The 22,296-nt window shown below is 38.3% G+C and overlaps 6 protein-coding genes, 4 non-coding genes and 1 pseudogene across 10 annotated transcripts; 3 read left to right on the top strand and 8 right to left on the bottom strand.

Annotated features, from left to right (window-relative positions):
* Positions 1-1,484: 1,484 nt before the first annotated feature.
* Positions 1,485-1,656, bottom strand: LOC117128675 (annotated as a pseudogene).
* Positions 1,657-2,330: 674 nt separating this feature from the next.
* LOC117128802 lies at positions 2,331-2,481 on the bottom strand. Its single transcript, XR_004452194.1, has one exon. It is a non-coding gene; the product is annotated as a U4 spliceosomal RNA (small nuclear RNA).
* Positions 2,482-2,749: 268 nt separating this feature from the next.
* LOC117128664 lies at positions 2,750-2,913 on the bottom strand. Its single transcript, XR_004452059.1, has one exon. It is a non-coding gene; the product is annotated as a U1 spliceosomal RNA (small nuclear RNA).
* A 912-nt stretch (positions 2,914-3,825) lies between these two features.
* LOC103837167 (sm-like protein LSM4) lies at positions 3,826-5,783 on the bottom strand. The gene is made up of 7 exons (XM_009113495.3): positions 5,548-5,783; positions 5,395-5,436; positions 5,026-5,124; positions 4,833-4,910; positions 4,406-4,442; positions 4,206-4,313; positions 3,826-4,105 (listed from the first exon to the last, which is right to left on the bottom strand). Exons 1-7 carry the CDS (start codon positions 5,548-5,550, stop codon positions 4,083-4,085), a joined length of 390 nt encoding a protein of 129 aa, XP_009111743.1. The 5' UTR covers positions 5,551-5,783; the 3' UTR covers positions 3,826-4,082.
* LOC117128783 lies at positions 4,627-4,760 on the bottom strand. The gene has a single exon (XR_004452173.1). It is a non-coding gene; the product is annotated as a small nucleolar RNA snoR127 (small nucleolar RNA).
* On the top strand, positions 5,773-5,844 carry TRNAE-UUC. The gene has a single exon. It is a non-coding gene; the product is annotated as a tRNA-Glu (tRNA).
* Positions 5,845-5,943: 99 nt separating this feature from the next.
* On the bottom strand, positions 5,944-8,621 carry LOC103837168. Its single transcript, XM_009113496.3, has 7 exons — positions 7,619-8,621; positions 7,466-7,549; positions 7,228-7,370; positions 6,818-6,888; positions 6,598-6,693; positions 6,330-6,422; positions 5,944-6,242 (listed from the first exon to the last, which is right to left on the bottom strand). Exons 1-7 carry the CDS (start codon positions 8,048-8,050, stop codon positions 6,157-6,159), a joined length of 1,005 nt encoding a protein of 334 aa, XP_009111744.1. The 5' UTR covers positions 8,051-8,621; the 3' UTR covers positions 5,944-6,156.
* Positions 8,622-8,928: 307 nt separating this feature from the next.
* Positions 8,929-10,221, bottom strand: LOC103837169 (protein RALF-like 22). Its single transcript, XM_009113497.3, has one exon. The coding sequence runs from the start codon at positions 9,493-9,495 to the stop codon at positions 9,145-9,147; it is 351 nt and encodes a 116-aa protein (XP_009111745.1). The 5' UTR covers positions 9,496-10,221; the 3' UTR covers positions 8,929-9,144.
* Positions 10,222-15,559: 5,338 nt separating this feature from the next.
* Positions 15,560-16,746, top strand: LOC103837171 (40S ribosomal protein S21-2). Its single transcript, XM_009113499.3, has 4 exons — positions 15,560-15,728; positions 15,941-16,024; positions 16,107-16,239; positions 16,440-16,746. Exons 1-4 carry the CDS (start codon positions 15,577-15,579, stop codon positions 16,503-16,505), a joined length of 435 nt encoding a protein of 144 aa, XP_009111747.2. The 5' UTR covers positions 15,560-15,576; the 3' UTR covers positions 16,506-16,746.
* A 370-nt stretch (positions 16,747-17,116) lies between these two features.
* Positions 17,117-17,903, top strand: LOC103837172 (probable histone H2A.5). The gene is made up of 2 exons (XM_009113500.3): positions 17,117-17,397; positions 17,475-17,903. Exons 1-2 carry the CDS (start codon positions 17,179-17,181, stop codon positions 17,709-17,711), a joined length of 456 nt encoding a protein of 151 aa, XP_009111748.1. The 5' UTR covers positions 17,117-17,178; the 3' UTR covers positions 17,712-17,903.
* Positions 17,904-18,370: 467 nt separating this feature from the next.
* On the bottom strand, positions 18,371-21,998 carry LOC103837173. The gene is made up of 2 exons (XM_009113501.3): positions 20,772-21,998; positions 18,371-20,525 (listed from the first exon to the last, which is right to left on the bottom strand). Exons 1-2 carry the CDS (start codon positions 21,865-21,867, stop codon positions 18,529-18,531), a joined length of 3,093 nt encoding a protein of 1,030 aa, XP_009111749.1. The 5' UTR covers positions 21,868-21,998; the 3' UTR covers positions 18,371-18,528.
* Between the last annotated feature and the right edge of the window lie 298 nt (positions 21,999-22,296).

The following is a 22,296-nucleotide window of genomic DNA, read 5'->3' as shown; positions in this document are numbered from 1 at the left end:
ATGCATGCAATACTCTACGTGACAGAAAAATTCACATATACGGAACATTGTTGAAATTGTACTAGAGTTTGCCCTATTTGTTTTTTTTTTACCTTAGAAAACATGTTTTTTTTTAATGTTTTAACCCATGTACATAATTATCTTCATCTGCACGTTCTTATTAGTTATATAGAAAATCATATTTGGGATCAATTCAATCATTGTTACATGTTTTAAAGCATGAACATCGAATCTTAGTCGATAGATCTTGTGATATGTGAAAAAGGGAAAAGAAAAGATATTTGTATAACTAAAAGATTTCATTCTTTATCAAAGAAATAAAAAGTGCAGTTCACTGTCACTTAAGTTCTGACGAAAATGAAGTGAATCGTTCCCCCCATGTTTATGGGTTTGGGTTTTCCCCTCTGACGTCGTTGCTTTCAACACACTGTTTCTCTGTCTCTCATTTCAACAAGTACATTTTATTTGTTTACAGGCTCGCACACTGCTGTTTTCTATCATTAATAACTAATTAGCAAAATAAAAGGCATTTTAACTGAAGTAGGGTCGTTGGTGACTAAGAATTATTAGAAAAAATATCAAAACCAAAACAGAGATAGCCGTAAACAAACTAGAATAATATCAAAGCCAAAACAGATATAACTGTAAAGAGAGGAACTCAAAAATCATTAGTCTTCATCCTCAGCTTCGTTCTTGAAGTCCCTCAACTCATAGAGGTTGTTACGGTCTTTGTTGGCTGCAATCACTCTTAGCCAACCCATCCCATTGTGCTTCTTCAAATACTTCTTTGTCAAGTACTTGAGGTATCTACAGTTACACACAAAAAAAAAGTGCTCAAGATAAATCAAAGATTCTACAATTAAAAAAAAAAAAAACTCTACCAAGATCTTAGCAGCAAGACTCAAACCCCACAAGATGAACAAAAAAATCATTGTCAAATCCATTGCTAAGAGCTATAGCCAAACATCTTACTTAGGCAAAACTAGACGAGATGATTTAGATTTCATCAAACCTTTTGGAGAATTGGCCATCAGAGGTGACGGTAATCTTGCTCTTGTCACGAATATATGATCCATATTACATACGTTTCGGTGTTGTTACTATAACCAGTGAAGAAACAGCGAGAACAAGGGATTTAAATTCACTTTAGAGAATCTCAAGCACACAGAGAAAGATATAGACATCCCAAGAATAGTGTCTTTATGAAAATACATACTAATTTACTTTTGATGCAGGTTTCTTAACCACTTTAAAAGGAGATAAGAATCAGGTTTTTCAAACTGGAAAATTATAGAACTTTGATGTCTTCTACCATCTAACAAATGGGAGTGAACTTAGTTTGTCCACCTTTAAATCAATAAATAACTTCGTTTTCTGCATATGTTATTGCCCTCGAGACTCCAATAAACATTCGATTTACAGAGGAATGACAAAACAATATTAACTTGAATGATTAAACAAAATTTAAAGACTAGTAATGCATGGTAGGGGCCGCGCGAACGCATGCCCCCTCTGCCACAGGCCCACAAATAATGACGCAGGCTCTCCCACTTGGGGAGTCCTTAGGCTAAGCACCCATCCTTAGAGTGCAATGGAGGTCACTAGCCTAGGCCACTCGTCTTCTTGATCACGAGTTGACCCCGTCCAGGTAAGTGACTTGAACGTTCTCTCCTCTTCTCTTCTTATACTCTGCTCGGCGTGTTAATCATTTTATGTGTAAGCGATGTGGGACTTGTTAGTAGCACATGTCACTCGCTCAAAAGCTTCAAACTGTTATACACATGGCGAGATGTTGTAAGCCCTGTTAACTGTTTGAGAATTTCTGGTTACATTCCTGGATACTCAAACACAAACTGCATATTTGCTATAACGATTTTTGTCTTTCACAGGAATATTGAAAAGCAGTTTCTTTCATCAGAAACAGAGCAAAGTTTAATCAATCGGTAACTTCTATATATATATATATATATATATCAGAATAAAGAGCTTCGTCATGAAGAGTCAAGCAAGAAAGACATGATAATGAGTACTGTTTACTTACGAACACATTTTGCGCTAGTGAAAAGTTGAATTGTTTGTAGACCGAATGTGGCAAAGCATAAACCAACACAAAACTATGTGTTGATCAGTTATTAGCACTGAGTTCTACTCTTAAGATTAGTTTTTTTTTTTTTTTTTTTGCTTAATATGGTTTAGTGTTTGTATTGAAATTCTGTTTGTATATTATGAACATAATTTTCAGTTTTAGACAACATGTAAAGACAGTGCCTTAACAACGTTTTGACCAAGGCTAAGAAATAAGAATCAAAACTTGAACTTAAAGATTGTAGGGCTTTACCCCGAAGGAAACCCTTCCAGAAATTCTCGAAGGCCAAAGACAAGCTAAGGCCTAAGAGGGGGTTTGGAAATAGTTTTCAACCAGCAATAGACGCGCCTCGGTTAGTACCTCATTAGCTGCGTCATTGCCCCAAGCGCAAAGATGCCTTTCAACCAACGACTGCGTCTCTTTTTTATAGTCACCAAATCCATCCTACTCGATTTACATCTCCGATGTGGGACAATTAATATAGCTTGACCTACCAATTATTATTATTGTCATGCATATCTCTGTAACTGTCGTTGAAATTTCAGTTCTGCATAAAATACAGCAAAGTTTTGTAATTTGTTAAAACAAGAAATACGATATTATCAACAAAGTAAGGTTAACAGTTACGAAAATACAAAAAGGTTCAAAGAGTCGTAATGTATGGTAGGAGCCGCGCGGACGCAGGCTCCCTCTGCCACAAATAATGACGCAGGCTCTTCCACTTGGGAAGACCTTAGGCTAAGCGCCCTTCCTTTATGTGCAATGGAAGTCACTAGCCTAGGCCACTCGTCTTCTTGATCACGTGTTGACCCCGTCCAGGTAAGTGATTTTAACGTCCTCTGCACTTCTCTTCTTATACTCTGCTCCGCGTGTTATTCGCTTTATGTGTAAGCGATGTGGGACTAATGCACTACTCAAACAAGCTTGAGACGGCAAGATTCTTTTGTGCGCTTACATATGGGCCTGACGGCTATAGGCCCAGTTAAGTGTTTGGTAGTTGCTCCTCGTTAAAGCATACATCATAGTTGGGAGAATGTGTTCTCAAGTAACAATCAACCAACACACCAAATGAAAAGATACTAAATATGATTTGTGTTTTGTTTCTGACCTAACCTCATCCGATATTCCTGTTAACAAGGGGCAGCCACATATCATCAAGAGAGCCATCAAACCAACTCAAAAAGACCATAGCTCAGTCTCAAACGAGAACGTACAGATGTTGTGGAGCCAATGAGGGGTATACAAATAATCTTACAAAATATGCGGCCCAGTGGCAGACTTCAAGCTTTAGCTCTACATTATTAGTAGACCAGCTACGAGGAGAACCCCTAGACTTCACTGAATTTGGCTTACAGTAATGTTTTCATATACTAAAAATTAAAGACAAGAAGACCGAAAGATCTCAATAAAAAGAAGAATAGGCCAAGAAAGACCAACAAAAGAAAATAATAGCAAACACAATGCACACCTAGTCGATGCCTAGTAAAACCGAATCCTCTTTTGTATCAGAGTCTCAGCGTAGTTCACAACTTCACATTTTACCTTGGATAGTAAAATAACGAAGAAACCATTAGGAAGAACAATTTGTAGTTGACCAAGGAAGAGGAGCTTGCAGGTCCTAAACCCCCACCACCTTCTTACAAGCTCTGTGTTCGAAACACACACAGGAAAAGAAAGATACGGCGATAGTGGAGGCCACGGAAGATGTGTAAGAAGAACACACTTTCTAGTCATTTGTATTAAGCATGTTATGAATAATTTTATATTATACAGAGATAATTAGTCAGCTCTTTGGATAGATTTAACAATCACTGAATGAAATATAGCATGAAAATGATACATAAAGGAAAAAACAGTCAAATCATATTGTAAAAGCAATTTTATCCCCTTCTAATATAATCAAACTAGTGCAGCAACAGCAGCAGCAAGAGAAGCTAGCAGCGATAGGAGCCAGCTAGAAAACACAGAGTTTTGTCCTTCATAAGTTGTTGAATCATCAACCACGCCCACGCCCTGCTCCTGTTTTCACAACATATTATAATTTAGCTTAAATGCCATTGTAGCAGACAAAACTATGAAGAATAAGTTAATCAAAGATTTTGTGACAGACAGCTTGTACCTCTGTTGCCACTCATCTTAGCCATTGGAGCTCCTCGGCCTCTGCCTCTGGCCCCTCCATCATCCATACCACGTCCTCTTCCACGTCCTACCCCTGGTGGTTTCCTATCTGCACATATTTTAACAACGGTTGGTAAATGATAAGTAACGGTTTGCTTTATAGTTTGAAAAAGGCACCATATAGACATGAGAAAACTATACCTGTGCGGGTCTTCTCCTCCTGTACTTTATCAATCACCTGAACAGAGAATAACTCAATATAAGTAAAAGCATAAACAGAAACAGCTTATGACTGTCACTTCCAGATATCTAAATTATTGTTAACTGAATATATGCAAGAATCGAATAACGATATAACAAAAGAGAGTGTTCAAAGATATGGAGCCACTGGCTTCAGAAACACAAAACAAGTAAGTCTATAAACTGGTCAGGCAAACACCATTCTCTGTGATATCGTCTAAGACGCGCTACAACAAGAGGCAAAATCCCATTTTCTCAAACAGGGTTCATGCCTCTTGGAGCACATATCTGATTTGGCTAAGCATCATCACTCCAGAGCAAAGAGAGTCAGAAAAAAAAAGAACAAGATAAGCTAAGAGGCATATACATACACAAAAGAGTATATTACCTCATCAGGAACACGAAGGTACTTGATAGTGTTACCACGGATATAACATTCCGGCATCCTCCAAAACCTGTCTCCGTCCTACAGCATAATCAAACAAACATATCTAAGCGCCAACCACACAAACTTAAAGACGAAAATAGAAGAAATAAAAAAAATGGAAACTTTGTATGAATATACTAGAGAAGAATATAACCTTTGATGTGCAGATAACTTCACGCAGATGGATGTTCATCCACGTATCGCAATTTACTAAATGCCCATTGTATGTCTCTCCATTCTTGAGCTCCACAAGCTACCATACCAACAACGATTCCATCATCAAAAAGATGTACACTTTAAGATAATAAGTACACCAACTAGTCCTAACGCAACATTTTAAACTTAAACAGTACCTACTTAACTTCTGCTACCACAAGGATTCCATCATCATAAATATGTAAACTTTAAGAGAAAAAAAGAAGATCCTATGCACCTAAGTCCTAACGCAGCATCTCAAACTTAAAACAGTGGTCACTTAACTTCTGATCTATATGTTATAATCAAGTGTCGAAGTTTCACTTACCATGGGATGGCCTTGAGCAGTCTTGAGTAGCGAAAGAGGAAGCTACAAAACAGCAAAAACATAAGCTAAAGAGTCAAACTTTGAAGTTATACCGAAATCAACACAGTACGAAGAAGAACCGAAGATTCAGTATAAGCCCAGGAAGCGACTTACCATCTTCTCCAATCAGAAGGTTTAGAGATCGGTATAGAACCCGTAATAGAGGAAGAGAAACAGAACAAAACCCTAACAAAGAGAGGAGAAACCTTGTTGGATTCAGACAGCTGGATCTCTAACTCGATCGGTGATCTTTTAGGTCAAATAGGAACTTTATAATAGTCACATTGTTTTCAATAGTTTATAATTAGTATGTGTTTACGTTATGTAGTGTTCAACAATTCCGATGTCGTCCAGCGGTTAGGATATCTGGCTTTCACCCAGGAGACCCGGGTTCGATTCCCGGCATCGGAGCTTTTTTACTTTTTAGACTAAAACTCGTCTTTTATCAATTCTTCAGCTAAGCCTATCTGTGGCCGTTGAAACCGTTATTTTAAGGTTACCTTTAAACTGTTAATGATGCTTGAGCAATTAATTATCCTTGAGTATACCTTTATCAATTAAGTTAATAAGTAATTTCACTTGATACATTAACTTGTTCACATTGCTTCTACACCTGCTCTAAATTAGCATCCAGCTCCCACGTTCTTGAACCTCCAACATCTCCAGTAACTAAATCTTGAGCACAGTTTCAATCATGTACAGACTTGTAACGTGTGAATGATTTCAGCAAATGAAAAGCTGATAATCAGGTTCTCCAGCTCCTCCCACATTCAAGTAATTGACATCAACTGTACTAGTTCCTAGATCATCTAGTGAAGGAAGACAAATATAAACCAATTTTTTTAGCAAATACAGGGTAAATGAGATGAGAGAAGGCTTAGAGAGTTGTTTCAGACCTTCATACATGGTTCTTACAAACTTGACGTAGTTAGGGATGAGATCTCGGTATATGATTCCATCTGGATGCGCATCAAGCACCACAAGTACACCTATGGATCAGTCAAAGAACGGTGAAACTACAATTGCTTGCTTCTCGTGATTCAAATGAACATAAGGCAAGGCAAAGTTCTAAAATGAACATGCGTAATCAAAGACATGTTAGACATACGTTCGTTAAAGGAAGACTAATTTTCCTACTTTACAACTCTCAGGAAGGATAGATACCTGGAGCAAGCCAACCTGGACCAGATTTGCTTGGTAATGGTGCAAGCCAAAGGATGTTTCTTAAGTTGATGGAATCACCATACTTCACATCAGATCCTAACAAAAAGAAGATACAATCATCTTACTGCAAGAACGAATAAGGGATTATCCGTGCCCACCTTTCAGTTTCAAGAGAATGCAAGAAAAAGTCCAGTCACACACGGACAAGAGAAGAGATTACCTCTCTGGCAATATCCCATGTTGTAAGGAAACAATCTCTTGTCATAAGCCGGATACTCTTTAGCATGAAACCTGCCAATTTCTTTTCATCAGCAAAAGATACTAATCAACAACACTCGCTAAAATCTACTTTAACCTTACACCAATCTATAAATTGATATTGCAACGTCTCAATTCTTTACACGAATACACATAACCAACTCCTAACAGATCAAGACCCTTGTTTACTCCAGTTATAACTCACAAGACTATTACAAGAACCCATAGTGTAAGTCAAGTCAAACACTCGCATACCATACACTCATCTTCTGTTCATACACAAACACACACAGAACATGACCCTTGTTTACTTCAGTCATAAGACCATTTCAAGAACCCATAGTGTATAACGAGGAAGCCAAGGTGACTTACAATATTCCAAGGCGTCCAGATTCTGAAGCAATAAACAGATGACCATGGAACAAATCATATCGACTCAACGAAACATTGAGTCCTACACTCGGTCCCCTAGATTCAATCAGACGAAACAAGAACTCAAAATACGAGTTCACTTCCTGTTCATTGTACATCATCTCACATTAACATAAACTCTGATTAAAAAAAAAAACACTAAACAACGTTTAAAAAAAAAAAAAAAAGCTAATAATACTTGAGCAATAAAGTGACGGCCATAAGGAGTTCTCGTGAGTTGACACTTGCTCGTTCTTGATCCTTCCACATTAGTAGGAGGAACCTACACAACAAACCAACTCAATCAACACTTATCTAATCAACAGTAACTAAGTAAACCGTCGAGACGAACCGGGATCGTAGTGGGATCGAGTGCTCGGTGAATTGAACCGGGATCACCGCCGGAATCAACAGCGAGACGAGCAAGCTCGAGAACCGCCTCCGGTGGCCGCCAGACGAGAGAATTCTCATCCTCCTCCTCCTCTTCGAACCTCCTCCCTGAGCAGAGTCCAGTGCGAAGCGAGCATCGTCCCGAATCAGGTATAGGTTTGCGCGGTTGGAAGGGGACGAGGAATCTGAGGCACGAGCGGAGCTCTCGAGAGACGGCGGGGTTGACGGTGTACGCGGCGGAGGAAGGTGGTGCTAAAACGGCGAGGAGATCGTCGGCGGTGGCTTTGGGAAGCGAGGAGGGAGAGTGGGAGGCGGAGAGTTTGAAGGAAGTGGCGGCTGCGAGGGAGAAGGAGATGAGGATGGTGAAACGGAGAGGTGCATACGAGTTCACCATCGTCGCTTCGCCATCGATGCGAAGAGTTTGTTACGGAAGCAGGTGGAGTAGGCAGGCTTTTGTCACACTTCGGATAAGTGTTGGGCTTTTATGGGCTGATGATAGGCCCATGTTTACTAGATAAAACAGAGATGGCCATCAACAACCAAATACTGTAGAGAGATGTTTTGATTCTGACTTTGTTTTCAATCTTATATTGTTTGAGTCTTGTCTTTTAGCTTGATTTTCGTTTCTGTTGTTGCTTATTCTAATTTGGCTTGGAGTAGTTCATTCATGTCATGTCATTTAGTTTTTAGTTCAATTCCAGGGCCACTTGTTTTTATGGAAAGATTGTGAATAATGATTAGTTCATGAGTTCTAGTTTTAGATTAGTTCTCTCTTTAGATAATAGTATATTTTCTTCAGGTTTTTGCTGGTTTTAAGTCCCCCTTTTTAAACTTTGTTTCTACAGATTTTGTGTGTGTTATTATTACGTCGGCTTTTGTATTCCATCTTGTATGTTTCTATTGAATGCTAAATGAAATTTAGACGAAAAAACTTTTCTTTCGGTAATCATCAGTTATCAACTTTTCTTGCATTAACAAAACCATTCTTATTGTCCTATAAACATGCATTTGGGTGGCAGACGAAGTAATTGTCTAGACGTTATGTTCGTTCGATCCATCTAAGGACACCTCAAGAATTTACTTACAGAAATAGTTCATGAGATAGGTTCACTGTATACATCGAAAAGATTGCCATCTTGGCAAAATTATCTATGTTCATGAATAATTGTGTAATATTTACTAACTTAGTCTGAGGTAAAAGGAAAGCTAGTTGCCATACAACTAGTAGTAGTAAGTAGTTTACCAACGAACAAATCTTCATCACTAGCCTTGTAAACATATATAAGCAAATAACTATTTCAATCAACGAGATTCCAAATTAAATGTGATTACAAAACGAAAAGCATAGATAAATGCATACGTTTTGTTTAACAAGTTGACAACGAAACCATAACATCCGTATCCGTCGGTGAAATAACTATAGTTATATTTAAAACAAACACAAACAAACAACACAAGAACGAAAGAGTAAAGCAGGAGATTCAAATTTCAACGTCTGCACCTCGTGATGGTGCTGCAACCGCGGCTGTAAGGGTTAGCCTGAGCGCCACGTTGGCAGTTGTAGTAAGATGCGCCGCGTCTGGAACAAGGAACACTGTTCTTCCTCATCGCACCATAGCTAACGTACTTCTTCGAGGCTAAAATGCGCCTGCTGATCTCAGAGTCGAGTCCAAACTCTTCTTCTTGCGGTATGCAATCTGCGATTGAACCTCTACAGTTAGAGGACGATCCGGTTTGGACCATGAATCCTAATGCGTCTTCGTAACCGTTGGCATCGACCCTCGCGGTCGCGATCACGAGAATCGCGACTACAACGTAGATCACACGAGAGCTCACCATTTTCCTTTCAGACAAGGAGGGCTTAAGGGTTGGTCTATTTAGTCTCTTGAAATTAAATGAAATGACTTAGAATGGACATCTTCTTGGTTTTATTTACTGAAACACCATCGCTTTTGATATTCTCTTTGGGATATTTTTGGTATATACAATTTAGAAATTGACTTGTTACTTTGTATATACATGTTGGATTAATAAACATAGGTTAGGGTCATCATGTTACATGTATATCACTACTAGTGCTCAAAAGGGTAATCAACCGGTGACTTTATTTTTGTTTTTGTTAAAAATATATATATGGAACTTCAAAACAGCCGACAAAATGTACACAATGTCAGATTGGTAAGAAGTAGAACCAAGGGCATGGTTTGGCTACGACTGGTTGACTGGTTTGTCAAATTCTTTTATCTCCACCGACGATTTGACCAGTCTCCCTTAAAAATACTCGATCGCGTCGGCTCGTTTAATTTTTAAGAAGTTGAATCCAAATGAAGACGTGTATGTCACTCCTTCTAAACACCACCACCTACACAACTACACGATCAATTCATCCCTAGGGTTGACAAATTACATACCAAACAAGCAAAGTAAACGATTTTCTTATATAAGCAAAATAACATTAAATTTTTTGCTGTGTTTAAACTCAATTCTTGGTAAAGATCGATTAATCTTTTTTTTTATCAAACCACTTAAAGAAAACACAACTCTTCCCTAATGGTGTTCCTTTGATATCGTTCCATTTATTAAAGTATACATACATTCATGGGGTTTTTGCCAAAACTAACCCACAACTTGATTTTAATTCCAAACCTATACTCAAACTTGAATCAAATGTAAAACTAACCTAAAAGCCTAGTGAAATTACAGCTCAGCCCCTTGTGACCAAACAAAAAAACAGAAGCCATTTTTACGAATATAGCCCCAGTAAATCGTCTGAGTCGTCTGAGATGTTGGAAGTCGTCTGGACGACTGAAGTGTAAGTCGTCTGGACGACTGAAGTGTAAGTCGTCTGGTACCAGTTTATTTTAAAAATAATTTATAAATCTTGTAAAAAAATATTTTGATGCGTAAAAAATAAAAATCAAGTAATTATAAACAGTTTTAACTGATATAAATTAAGATATGATAAAATTGATTTGTTTTGAAGATATATGAGTGGAAGTAGTGAATCATGAAATACTTTGGTTTAGGAGTTTGGCAAACATATGTTGTAGTATTGTATGTATTGTTAGGGTTAGATTTTGGAAAACTAAAATGTTTTTTTTCAAAAATTAGTTTTTACCTATATGTGTTTATTTCTGTGTATAGTAAACACTTTTCAAGTTTGATTTGGTTTTATGAAGTGTTTAATTAGATAATTAAGTTTAGGGGTTATGTTTAGGGTGTGGACGACTTATATTTCAGTCGTCTGTTAAATAATTTACCCGGACGACGTATATTTCAGTCGTCCAGACGACTTACTTGTAAGTCGTCTGGAAAGTCTTTTATTTTAGTTTCCCGCTAAAAATATTTAATTTCCCGCTAAAAATATTAAACTCTTCTGGACGACTTACATGTAAGTCGTCTGTTTTAATTTCTTCACCAGACGACTGAAATGTAAGTCGTCCAGGAAGTCGTCTGAGTCAAAAATATTTAATCTAATTGGATTTTTTGTCTCCCTATATAAAGAAAAATTTACACATTCTCTCTCCTCCTCTCAAATGGCTGCAACAAAAATGTAATGTTCATCATTCTAAAACTCTCCAACCTCTCTCTAATCTCTTTGACTTGAAAACACCAAACTTTATATGAATTTTTCAGTTTTGTCTCATGTATTTCTTACTAATCTATCTCTTTTGCAGGTTTTTAATCAAATGGTACTCATCTTCCACTAATTTAGAGGTAGATCTATTAATTTTAGATATGTATTTTTGTGTGTTCTATAAATGTAGATTTATCTAATCTTCCACTCATTTTCTCTATTTTTAAGTCATTTGAACGTTTTTGAATATGCATGTTTTTCAGATCTGGATTTGATGTGCAGGTTTTTCAGATCTGGAAGACTTCTGGGACGACTTACCTGTTAGTCGTCTGGAAGTCGTCTGGAAGTCGTCTGGAAGTCTTCTGACAAAGTCTTCTGGACTTCCTGGAAGTCGTCTGGACTTCCAGGAAGTCGTCTGGACTTCCAGGAAGTCGTCTGGACTTCTAGGAAGTCGTCTGGATTTTTCTGAGCGTTTTGGTAAGTTCTTATGTCTGATTTTTCTTCATTTGGTAACTTCTTGTTGTATAAAGTTCTTACTTTTTTCCCAAACTAAAACTCTCCAAACCCACTCTAATCTCTTTGACTTGAAAACATCAAACTTTATATGAATTTTTCAATTTTGTCTCATGTCTTTGTTACTAATCTATTTTTTTTTTGCAGGTTTTTAATTATTTGGTACTCATCTTCCACTAATTTAAAGGTAGATCTATTATTTTAGATATGTATTTTTGTGTGTTCTGTAAAGGTAGATTTATATAATCTTCCACTCATTTTTTCTGTTTTTAAGCCATTTGAACGTTTTTGAATATGCAGGTTTTTCAGATCTGGATTTAATATGCAGGTTTTTCAGATCTGGAAAACTTCTGGGACGACTTACTTGTTAGTCGTCTGGAAGTCATCTGGAAGTCGTCTGGAAGTCGTCTGGACTTCCTAAAAGTCGTCTGGACTTCCTGTAAAGTCGTCTGGACTTCCTGTAAAGTCGTCTGGAAGTCGTCTGAACTTCCTAAAAGTCTTCTGGCAAAGTCGTCTGAACTTCCTGGAAGTCGTCTGGACTTCTTAGAAGTCGTCTGAACTTCTTAAAAGTTGTCTGGTCTTGTCTACTCAAGTGGAATCCAAGCTTGTCTTTGTAGATGAATGATCTATAATAGTTTTGTTTGTGATCTGTTTTATGAATTGCATGTATACTCTTTTAGTTGTGAATTTTTTGTAAAATCAGTAATAATGTTTTCCAAGATGTATTAAATGTGCTAACAATGTGTTTACACATTTACAAATCAATGAAATAATAGACTTCAGTAGCCTTTTTCTTATCTTTGGATCTCTCATATGCAATAATAAACTCCAATGGCCTTTTTCTCATCTTAATAAACAAGAATGTTGGTAAGAGATGGAAACAAACAATAGTAACTAGTCAAAGCATATCATATTTTTTATAAGTTTGCATTGAAAAACTTAGTCAAATTTAGTAAAACTAAGGGAGAGAACATATTTTGTAAATATGAGTTTTACATATCTTGAAGTTACTTATCACTCTTAAAAATACAAGTTATTCAAAAACTAACGTAGAAGACTTAAAAACTAGTGGAGAAGACGCGGACGACTTCAATCTAAGTTGTCTAGACGACTAAACTATATGTCGTCTGGTCAACGCAGAGGTTATTTTTGCAATTGACTTTGAAATCTGTTATTTCGGACGACTGAAAGTTAAGTCGTCTACTATTGTTTGGTTAAAAAAAAAACTCCAAAAAAGCTAGACGACTTACATTTCAGTCGTCAGAGGTTAGTTTTGCATTTGACTGGATTATTTCAGAAGTTTGACTTTTTGGACGACTTACGTTTTAGTCGTCTAGTGAAAATTAAAATAATAATATTTTTTTAAAAGTAGACGACTTAAAGTTAAGTCGTCATAGGTTAGTTTTGCAATTGAAAAAAAAACTTCAAGATTTAATTATATACAGACGACTTATAATTCAGTCGTCCACGAGACGACTGAAATGTAAGTCGTCCAGGATTTACGAGGTTTGACCAGAATCTCGGAAAAAAATCCTGGACGACTTACAATTAAGTCGTCTGGTGGACGACTGAATTATAAGTCGTCTGTGTATAATTAAATCTTGAAGTTTTTTTTTCAATTGCAAAACTAACCTATGACTACTTAATTGTAAGTCGTTTACTTTAAAAAAAATATTATTATTTTAATTTTTGCCAGACGACTGAAATGTAAGTCGTCTGGGGAAGTCAAACTTCTGAAATTATCCAGTCAAATACAAAACTAACCTATGACGACTGAAATGTAAGTCGTCTAGGTTCTTTGGAATTTTTTTTGAAACCAAACAATAGTAGACGACTTAACTTTCAGTCGTCTCAGGTTACAGATTTCAAAGTCAATTGCAAAAATAACCTCTGCGTTGACCAGACGACTTCCAGGTAAGTCGTCTACAGCCAGACGACTGAAAGGTAAGTCGTCTACAGCCAGACGACTTCCCAAGTAAGTCGTCTGACGAACAGATCTGGAAAAAAAACTCGATGTCATACCTTAAATTAGTGAGATAAGTTCCTTAGCATACATAAGGCTTCTCCAAGCACACAGAATCACAAACGGAAGTCACCCACCCATAATCGTTAGCTTCTATGACTCTATGAACCATAAAAATTTTAGAATCAAAATCTTGAGTTTTTTTAGCTCATTGTGGAGAGAAAGTGAGAGATATGTTGTGTTTAGGTCACAAGAATAGAAAAAGAAGAAGGGTAAATCGATTTTAGGAGCATTAAGAGCTTCAAATTGGTTGTTCATGGTGGTTGTGGTATTGATGACAATGGCAATCTTGTAATTACTTGAAGATGATGAGGGTGAGAGAGTAAAAATGTCATTTTCGAAAAAAAAAATTAAAAAAAAATGGATGGTATTTTCGTAAATTATATGAACTTGTGGGGTGAATAGGGCAAAACCAATTTTCAAAAAAAAATGAGGTTAGTTTTGTGTTTGACTTTAAGTTATAGGTCAATTTTGCAAAAATCCCTACATTCATTTGCATACTACACGTAAAAATCTATGAGAGTAACAATGATTAACTGATGATTTGTAGTTTCAATATCAATTTTTATTAAATATTCACATTCCGGGCGCCAATACATAGGAACAAGATGATAATCGCTGGTTCTCTCACCAGCTCACAAACCATTAATATTATAGTATGCTAAATATGAGTATACTATCTAAAAGACAAATAATCAAATACTTTTTGCTGGTGACCTTATTTTTGAGGTCATTGGAATCTAACTTAGAAGCATTATGTTGGCTTGATTAGGTGGGACTCGAGCTGCCGACACAATTATAGGTGTGCATAGAACAAAAGTTTAAGAGGTTGTTGTGGTGTGGTTCGTCCACATGCCACTTGATTTGGTATATAAAAAAAACTAGTATGAAATTAGATTACTGATATTTTACATTAGTGGTATAAACAAATTAAAGTTTATGCAAAACTCTTTCTTCTTGGTCTTGTAAAGCGGTAAAAGACACCGGAGATTAGGGGAAACAATAAGATTACCAAAGATATGAAGAATCTTGTTATCCACCTTTTAAAATATAGGAGTGTGAGAAAGGAGATGGATTAGAAGAGACAAGGAGGAGCCCATAATTTTGTCAATATATAAATTATTAAATAATCCTAAAAGTTGTTCATGAATTTTATTTTGCCACAGAACTAGCAAACAAACATATAGATATGCAATTACTTTATGAAGAGACATTAATGGAAGAGTATGATTAAACCCAAGATTAATACTGTAAACCAAAGTATTGGTTTGTGATAAGTCACAAGTGTAATCATGATGTTTTATGTTGGTGTTAATACACGATTTGGTAGTTTAATGCAAAGAAGCTGAAGGCAATGATTTGGCCGTGGAAGTGAGTATTTTGTTTTAAGCATTGATAAATCAATAATTGTTTGGCTAGAATGTAAGATTGTAAAACCTTATAGTGTTGTTGTTGTTAGCTCTAGTTGTCTTTCCTTTTTTAGTCAAAGAGTGAAGTTTAGTTCTAAAGGAACTCAAAAAAAGAAATGGTATCGAATCGTAGTATAATTCTCACATGCAGTGCCAGAAACTTTTATATTTCATTTTAGCTATCGTTTTAATAACTAAAGACAATGCATAACTAGAATATAGTATATAGATTTAAGTTACGGAACCATCCTTAATTTTTCTTTTGCTAATTTTCATTGTATATATGAAATAACCAATACGAAGTAACTGCATGCCATGATATGGCGCGATTTAATCTATACCATTATTTGCGAAACATATATCGAGTTCATCAAATACTCACAAATATATATATAGATATGGGCCATAATGGGCCACAGGTATGGCGATTTTTATGGCAGGCCCGCTTCAAAACTTTAGGGTTTTTTGGCAAGTATAAACGCTGCGGCTTCTCCGACAGGTCGTGTCTCTTCCGTTGCCGCACGTCCTTCGCTTCTCCTCTCCTCCTCAGGTAAAAGCTTAAACACACTCTTCTTCGTTTCTGTTTGTGCTGTTCGCGTGTTGGTGAATCCTAGAGCTCTCTCGGTTACTATAAAGCACAAGATGTTCCGTTAGATTTTTGCTGTCTCTTGGATGTGATTATGATATCAGATTTGATTCCTTAAATGTAGTTAATCGTCATTGTTAATTCTATTCTGATATAGTTGAGTTGTTTGGATTTAGATTGGTCTATACACTTGGAGCTAAATCAATCAAGATGCAGAACGAAGAGGGTCAGATCACAGAACTATACGTTCCTAGGAAATGGTTAATACACCGTTTCTTCTTATTATGATCCCCCTACTTGATCAGACACATTGTTACTAACGATTTGGTTCTTGTTATACAGCTCTGCTACTAACCGGATGATCACATCAAAGGATCATGCCTCTGTTCAGCTCAACATTGGGCATTTAGATGCTGATGGCATCTACACCGGACAGTTCACTACCTTTGCTCTCTGCGGTTTTGTTCGCGCCCAGGTTTGTGCTACACTTTTATTATCTAATACACTCTAGATGCTTTGTCCTTATTTCAATCAAAGTTACTAGCTTCCTAATTAAACGCAGTTGACTTGTCCCTTTGTTGAATAACCCCTTGTTATACTTATTATCATGTTGAGCAAACACTGCAACTCTTGTTAATCATTAGTTTTAATTTAAACGATGAGCTATATTTACAGGGAGATGCAGACAGTGGCGTGGACAGGCTGTGGCAGAAGAAGAAGGTCGAAGCCAAACAAATCTAAAGATGCTTTATTAAGCTGTCGTTCTCTTTTGTTATTTAGTTGAAAGAAAGATCATCGGGTTTACTGAAGTAATCATTTTTGCTTGACCCTTGGTTATAACGCTATTGCTTGTCATACATTTTTCTCTAGTGTGAGATACTATAAACCTTTCTCATTCTCTAGTTCTCGATTTAACCATCGAGGAAAGATCACCTATTATCAAAGTAAATGTAAACCAGACCAAAATGCTATTATATTCTTATTATTATCTGGTTAACCCAGCTCGAGGTTGCTTCAGGTGTTGTTGTGATGAAGAAGCTTTAGAAGATAAGAGCTGAGAATCTTTTAAACTCTCTTCCTTGATCAACTTTTGAAACTTACCGCACGTGTAGTAAAAGATTGTTTAGCTTGTGGTGGTGTGGGGGATGAATCTAACGGCTGAGATTACACGAGTGTTTTTATGATCCTCCTTCCTTTGCGGCTCCCACGTGTAACAACGGTATACGTCGACTCATTGACCGTTGGATCAAAACCAACGAAATACAAATCCGAGCGGGGGTAACTTCATCAACACTCGGATTGCCAGCGTGGCAGTATACGGTATATAATAACTATAAATAGACGCACATTATTGAATCCGACTTAATCCAAAAATCGTAAACCGCCACTAAACCGGAAAAGGAAATAGTTTTCGATGGAGTCACCAGCAGCAGCAACAGCGAAGCCGGCGAGAGGAGCAGGAGGAAGGAAAGGAGGAGATCGCAAGAAGAGCGTCACCAAATCCGTCAAAGCTGGTCTCCAGTTTCCCGTCGGCCGTATCTCTCGTTACCTGAAGAAAGGCCGTTACGCCGTCAGGTACGGCGCCGGTGCTCCCGTTTACCTCGCCGCCGTTCTCGAGTACCTCGCCGCCGAGGTATAATCAATGGATTCGTTCGAAATGAAATTAAGAGTTTTGAATTTGATTGATTTTGACCTAAATCTCTGGATTAGGTTTTGGAGCTGGCGGGGAACGCGGCGAGGGATAACAAGAAGAACAGGATAAACCCTAGGCATCTTTGCTTGGCGATAAGGAACGATGAGGAGCTGGGGAAGCTTCTTCATGGAGTCACGATCTCAAGCGGAGGTGTTCTTCCTAACATTAACCCGGTTCTGCTTCCCAAGAGAGCTGCTGGTTCTGAGAAAGCTGAGAAGCCTGAGAAAGCTGCTAAATCTCCCAAGAAGGCTTGAAATATCGATCTAGAAGAAGAACATCTTGTTTTTTTTTTTGGGTTTAGGGATTATGTAGGTTGTCTTTTGTATGTTTATCAATGAATCCAATGGAAGATTATGTTGGAAGCTATTTTGTAATGAAAGAAGTAACTTCTCGGTAACTTCTCAGTTTCAGTCTAATGAAATCTATTAGATAAATTTCTTTCGAGCTTTCATTCTTCTTATCCACTCACTGACAGAAATTGAAAATTTAATGATCTTTAACTGAAATCGTATTGTAATTTACTTAGACGAAGTCAGTGGCATTAATCATAGTAGTTTAGACTAACTTTTATTGTTTTGTTTGTAAAATATGGTATTTTATGACTTGGGCGGGTGCACTAGACTAGAGACATGTTGTATATGTTTGCTCTTTTTGGGTTTTATTTGGGTCTAAATGAAAAAGCCCATTAAAACTGAACTTGCGTACATGATGTGTCCCTAATGGGTTTGCTTTACTTTATTCAACCAGGACTTCAACGAGATTTATGAAAGTTGAAAACTGTTACGAATCGTGTAGTTAAATTCCATACTATAATGGGGTTCATCATCATACAACGTTAACCAAAGGGTTTTAAATTAAATGGTAAATGGTTCTAAGAAAAACGCCAGTAGCTGTTTTTGTTTGAGCTGAGTGATGAATATGGGAGTTGGTAAAGATCCATTGTAATACATGACTGAAACAAATAATAAAAGTTGACTCAACATCTAACACACAATATATCAACCAAAACCAAACACGGATACTACAAAACAACAATTCTTTTTATCTCTCAAAGGGCTTTGTTTGTTTTTTTCACAATGGGTGGTAAGGAACATAGCCCAACAAGCCCGTCACATTAGCCACAACGTCGTTGCATTTCGACAAAAGGTTGAGCATTTGGTGAGAGATGTCTCCTGCACCAACCGCTGCGCTCGGACCAGGAAAGCTTCTAGAAGGTGGTGGTGGTGGTGGTGGCATAGGTGGTTCAACATGGTCCACTGTTTTAATGGGTTTTGAGTATTGTGGAGGGAGAGGAAGAATTGGTGGCAATGTTGAAGGAGGAAGCTGAACGTTTTGAAACTTCTTACTAACAAATTCCATTCCAAAAGATGATGATGATGAAGAAGAAGGTCCATCGTTTCTATTTGGTGGCTCGTTGGTTGCTTTACTCGAGTTTTCTTCACCGTCTAACATGAATTTGACTCTTGGGCGGTTACTGCTAGTGTCATCTCCCAGTTTCTTTAGGCAGGATTTGAGGTTGCTCTTTAATGGTGGTGGTAATTTCGGTTGGTGACGTGGCGATGCTTGGTCTGGCATTTGGCTCTGTGGTTGTTCATCATCTTCCTTTGCGTTTTCTGGTTCTTGAGGCTCGGCTTTAGGAGCATCCACGTCACGGAGGAAGTACCTTACGTTCACGTTTCCAAAGAGAGAGTTGTTACCCGTTGCATATCTAAAAGCAGTCTGTGCATCGGCTTTATACAGAAAGACAACACGGCAGGTCGATGATTTCCAGAAAACCCTGATGGCTGATTGATCCAACAGCCCGAACCGACCAAACCTCGCCTTTAGCAGTGCAGGTGAAGGAAGAGACGTGCCTGGTGGAAACTTCATGACCAGCATTGTGGGTTCCACCACTTTTGCTGATGGAGCCGGTTTCTTCGCGGTTTGAAGTTTTGATGGTCTTGCCTGAACCGCACCGCTTTGCTCTCTTGCTGGTTTTACACTGTCCTTTGCTTCTAGTTTGATCTTCTTCTCAGAAGCCATTGGTTTCAACTGATTAGTTTTCTTCAGCTTCTTAACTAATGGGATTTCGTCTTGACGATCAGAAGAGAGGCGTTTTTTGCCAGCTTTTGATGGGTCTTCGGTTCTGTTCACAGACTTGCCAGGTTTTGAGAGGTTTGTGTCCCTGGCATTAGCATCAGAAGAAGGTACAGACAAGCTTTTCTGGTAATTAAGTGAACGGAAACGGAGAAAAAACTTCCTAGCAGCTCCAAAAGAAACAACTGTTGAACCAGAGAAAGGGTCAAGAGAGAGATCTTGAAGATGACCCAGTAGCTTCGGCACATCAGCATCCATATACGTATGTAAATGCGCTGAACCAAGCTGGGACAATTTCTTGGCTCCAGGCTCCCCAGAAGATAATGGATGCTTTCTCTTTCTCGGAAGATTAGGGTTAGGCTCTTTCATCTTTTTCTTTTTCTTTACTGGCTCTGAAGGAGGATTCTCAGAAGTGCCCATTTCGCTTGAAGAGCGTTTAGCAACTTTGAGTTTCTTGATTAGAGATCCTGTGGAACTCTTCCCATCAGATGCTGAGGTATGAGAACCTCGAGGAGACTCAATCATAGGCTGGAGTGAGCTTCCAGCTGATCCAGAATCTGGCCCAGTCTCTTGCTTAAGAGGCTCATGCTCTGGATTTACTACACTTCTTTCTTCCTTTTTCTCTGCTGATTCTTCAGCTACATCCTTTTCTTCATCAAAAGAGATCTTTGGAACAGAACTTTCTTTCCCAGGAATAGCAGCACTTGAAGAGTTGGAATCCGTGCTCACAATCCCAGTCTGCTCATCTTTCATTGGACTTTGAAGCGTTGAGGCTCTTCTCAGTAGCACAGAGTCCCCGTCCGAAGATCCACCAACGCCCGTGCTTGAACTTGCTTCAGCTTGGCCAAATGGAACAGTCTTATGACCAGCTTCATCTCTTCGTTTGAGAAGATACTTGTCTTGTTTCTTCGAATCCTTAACCTTTGTGGGGGTCTTAGAGCTCTTCGGTACACCTAGAGTTTCTGCTATCACCAGCGGGCCACTCAAGGGAGCTGGAAACATGAGAAGTTGGAAGAGCACATCAGCCACCAAGACAATAAACAACAAAGCAAACAAGTTGACCTTTGTGATTCTTTCAAACATGCTAATGTAAAGTATACAACTACAAAGATATAAAACTAGAGGATCTAACACTCACAAAACCACCAAGTTATATAATATCTCACATCTCTGTAACACATATGACAAGTTTACACATAAATGGAAAACGAACCATGATTTCTCGAAAGTGACAGTACCTCGAGAGGGTGTTCTATTACTGGATTCATTCGAAGTCACCGAAGTGCGCATAGACTTCGTCCCAAACGCCTGCGAATAAGTTTCATCAAACTCCTCAAACACCGCATTCCTAAAAGCACAAACCACCGCTTTCTTCTTCAAAAAACTCAAACTCTCTTCAACATCATCACACTCCTGAGGCGCTAAAGCCAACTCCTTCACAAACGAGAGAGCCTCAACAGGCGAAAACTCATCCCTCGCTTTCATAATCTGCTCCCCAGAGTAAACCCCTTGAACCTCGTAATCCGGAACATCAACAGTAAAGTAATCCTGAACACTAGTAGCCCTAAAGTTATAAGGATTCCTGCATTTACAAGTCAGCCCAAGCGCCGACCTTCTACTCGCCTCGTCCACAGCTTCCTCAACCGCTCTCACAAAGTGCTTGGCAGCAGTCTGATGCGCCTTGTCGGATAAATGAGGCTCAAAGGGGATAAGCTCAGCGGGATCAAACCATCCGTAGCTACTATCACCGAAAAACGCTACTAAGACATGGTCCACTCTCCTCATGCGACGAACGGAGGGAGACGCGAAGGCTTCGTTGAAGATGTGACCAGGCCACCAAGGATGAGACTTTACTTTCCCCCACACCAAGTCTCCCACTTGGAACCCGTAGCTCAACGCTCGCGACACTCCGGAACCCATCTTCTCGCTCGCCACGTAATCATCGAACTCGGATAAGAGAGATTTGTAATCCGTAACGGCCGGTTTCTCCAAAGCTCCTCGCTTTTCTTCATCGAACGCCACGTCATCAGCTTCGGATTGATCATCGTCAGAAGACTTCTCAATCACATTCTCCGTTTCGCTTACGTCATCTTCTTCTTCCTCCTCGTTAGGCGCAATGAGATCGGTGTTCTCCGATCTCTCGCCCTCGGAAACCCTTGCGCCGCCGTTGTCGTTAGTGAGCGACGAATCGAGCTCCGTGGGTGAAGAAGAAGAAGCTGCAGCATCCAGGGTCGAATCAACGTCGTCGTCAGCATCAGCCGAGGGGGGAGGATTCGCCTCGGGAGATTCGATTGGATTGGTTTGTTGGGGAATCTCAGCGTCGTCTTCGTCCATCACGATTGAGCTTCGGAAAACGACGAACCCTAGAAACTTCAATCCTGAGAGAGAGAGAGAGAGAGAGAGAGATTATCCGTATCGGTTAGGAGGAAATGAAAGAGACGGGTTTGAACCTTAAAGAAATGTAAAAAAGAAAAAGGTAAGTCGAGAGAAATATTTATACAGTAAGGGCCAAAAGACAATTAAATAAAAAGTTAGAAAAATGATTATTACGACATAAATACATGATTATTATGTCTGAATCTATTTTTATTTTCTTGTTTTTAAGTCTAAAATTGATACCAATCTGTAATTTATTGAACACCCTAAATTGTTTAAGATAGTTGTTGTCGTCATAATAAATATTTTCTTTAAAATTGAAGTTTCTTTCCATAATAAAATTTGTTTTAGATTTTGATTTATTTATCTTGGTTATTAGACATCTAA

This window comes from Brassica rapa, chromosome A09 (genome assembly GCF_000309985.2).
Source record: "Brassica rapa cultivar Chiifu-401-42 chromosome A09, CAAS_Brap_v3.01, whole genome shotgun sequence".
Lineage (NCBI taxonomy): Eukaryota > Viridiplantae > Streptophyta > Magnoliopsida > Brassicales > Brassicaceae > Brassica > Brassica rapa.
The sequence above is the reverse complement of the archived record's forward strand: the minus strand, read 5'-3'. Positions and strand labels throughout refer to the sequence as shown.

Bases quoted from the DNA above. Each gene is read 5' to 3' on its own strand.
- LOC103837167 (XM_009113495.3), bottom strand. The intron at 5,125-5,394 runs GTAAGTGAAACT...TTGGTATGGTAG, and splicing joins CTGCTCAAGGCCATCCCATG to CTTGTGGAGCTCAAGAATGG. The intron at 4,443-4,832 runs GTAATATACTCT...TTCTCTGTTCAG, and splicing joins ACCTTCGTGTTCCTGATGAG to GTGATTGATAAAGTACAGGA.
- LOC103837168 (XM_009113496.3), bottom strand. From the start codon at position 8,050: ATGGTGAACTCGTATGCACCTCTCCGTTTCACCATCCTCATCTCCTTC. The intron at 7,550-7,618 runs GTTCGTCTCGAC...TTTGTTGTGTAG, and splicing joins TCGATCCCACTACGATCCCG to GTTCCTCCTACTAATGTGGA. The intron at 6,423-6,597 runs GTATCTATCCTT...ACTGATCCATAG, and splicing joins TCCAGGTTGGCTTGCTCCAG to GTGTACTTGTGGTGCTTGAT.
- LOC103837169 (XM_009113497.3), bottom strand. From the start codon at position 9,495: ATGGTGAGCTCTCGTGTGATCTACGTTGTAGTCGCGATTCTCGTGATC.
- LOC103837171 (XM_009113499.3), top strand. From the start codon at position 15,577: ATGGGCCATAATGGGCCACAGGTATGGCGATTTTTATGGCAGGCCCGC. The intron at 16,025-16,106 runs GTTAATACACCG...CTTGTTATACAG, and splicing joins CTATACGTTCCTAGGAAATG to CTCTGCTACTAACCGGATGA. The intron at 16,240-16,439 runs GTTTGTGCTACA...CTATATTTACAG, and splicing joins GCGGTTTTGTTCGCGCCCAG to GGAGATGCAGACAGTGGCGT.
- LOC103837172 (XM_009113500.3), top strand. From the start codon at position 17,179: ATGGAGTCACCAGCAGCAGCAACAGCGAAGCCGGCGAGAGGAGCAGGA. The intron at 17,398-17,474 runs GTATAATCAATG...TCTCTGGATTAG, and splicing joins TCGAGTACCTCGCCGCCGAG to GTTTTGGAGCTGGCGGGGAA.
- LOC103837173 (XM_009113501.3), bottom strand. From the start codon at position 21,867: ATGGACGAAGACGACGCTGAGATTCCCCAACAAACCAATCCAATCGAA. The intron at 20,526-20,771 runs GTACTGTCACTT...TCATGTTTCCAG, and splicing joins TAATAGAACACCCTCTCGAG to CTCCCTTGAGTGGCCCGCTG.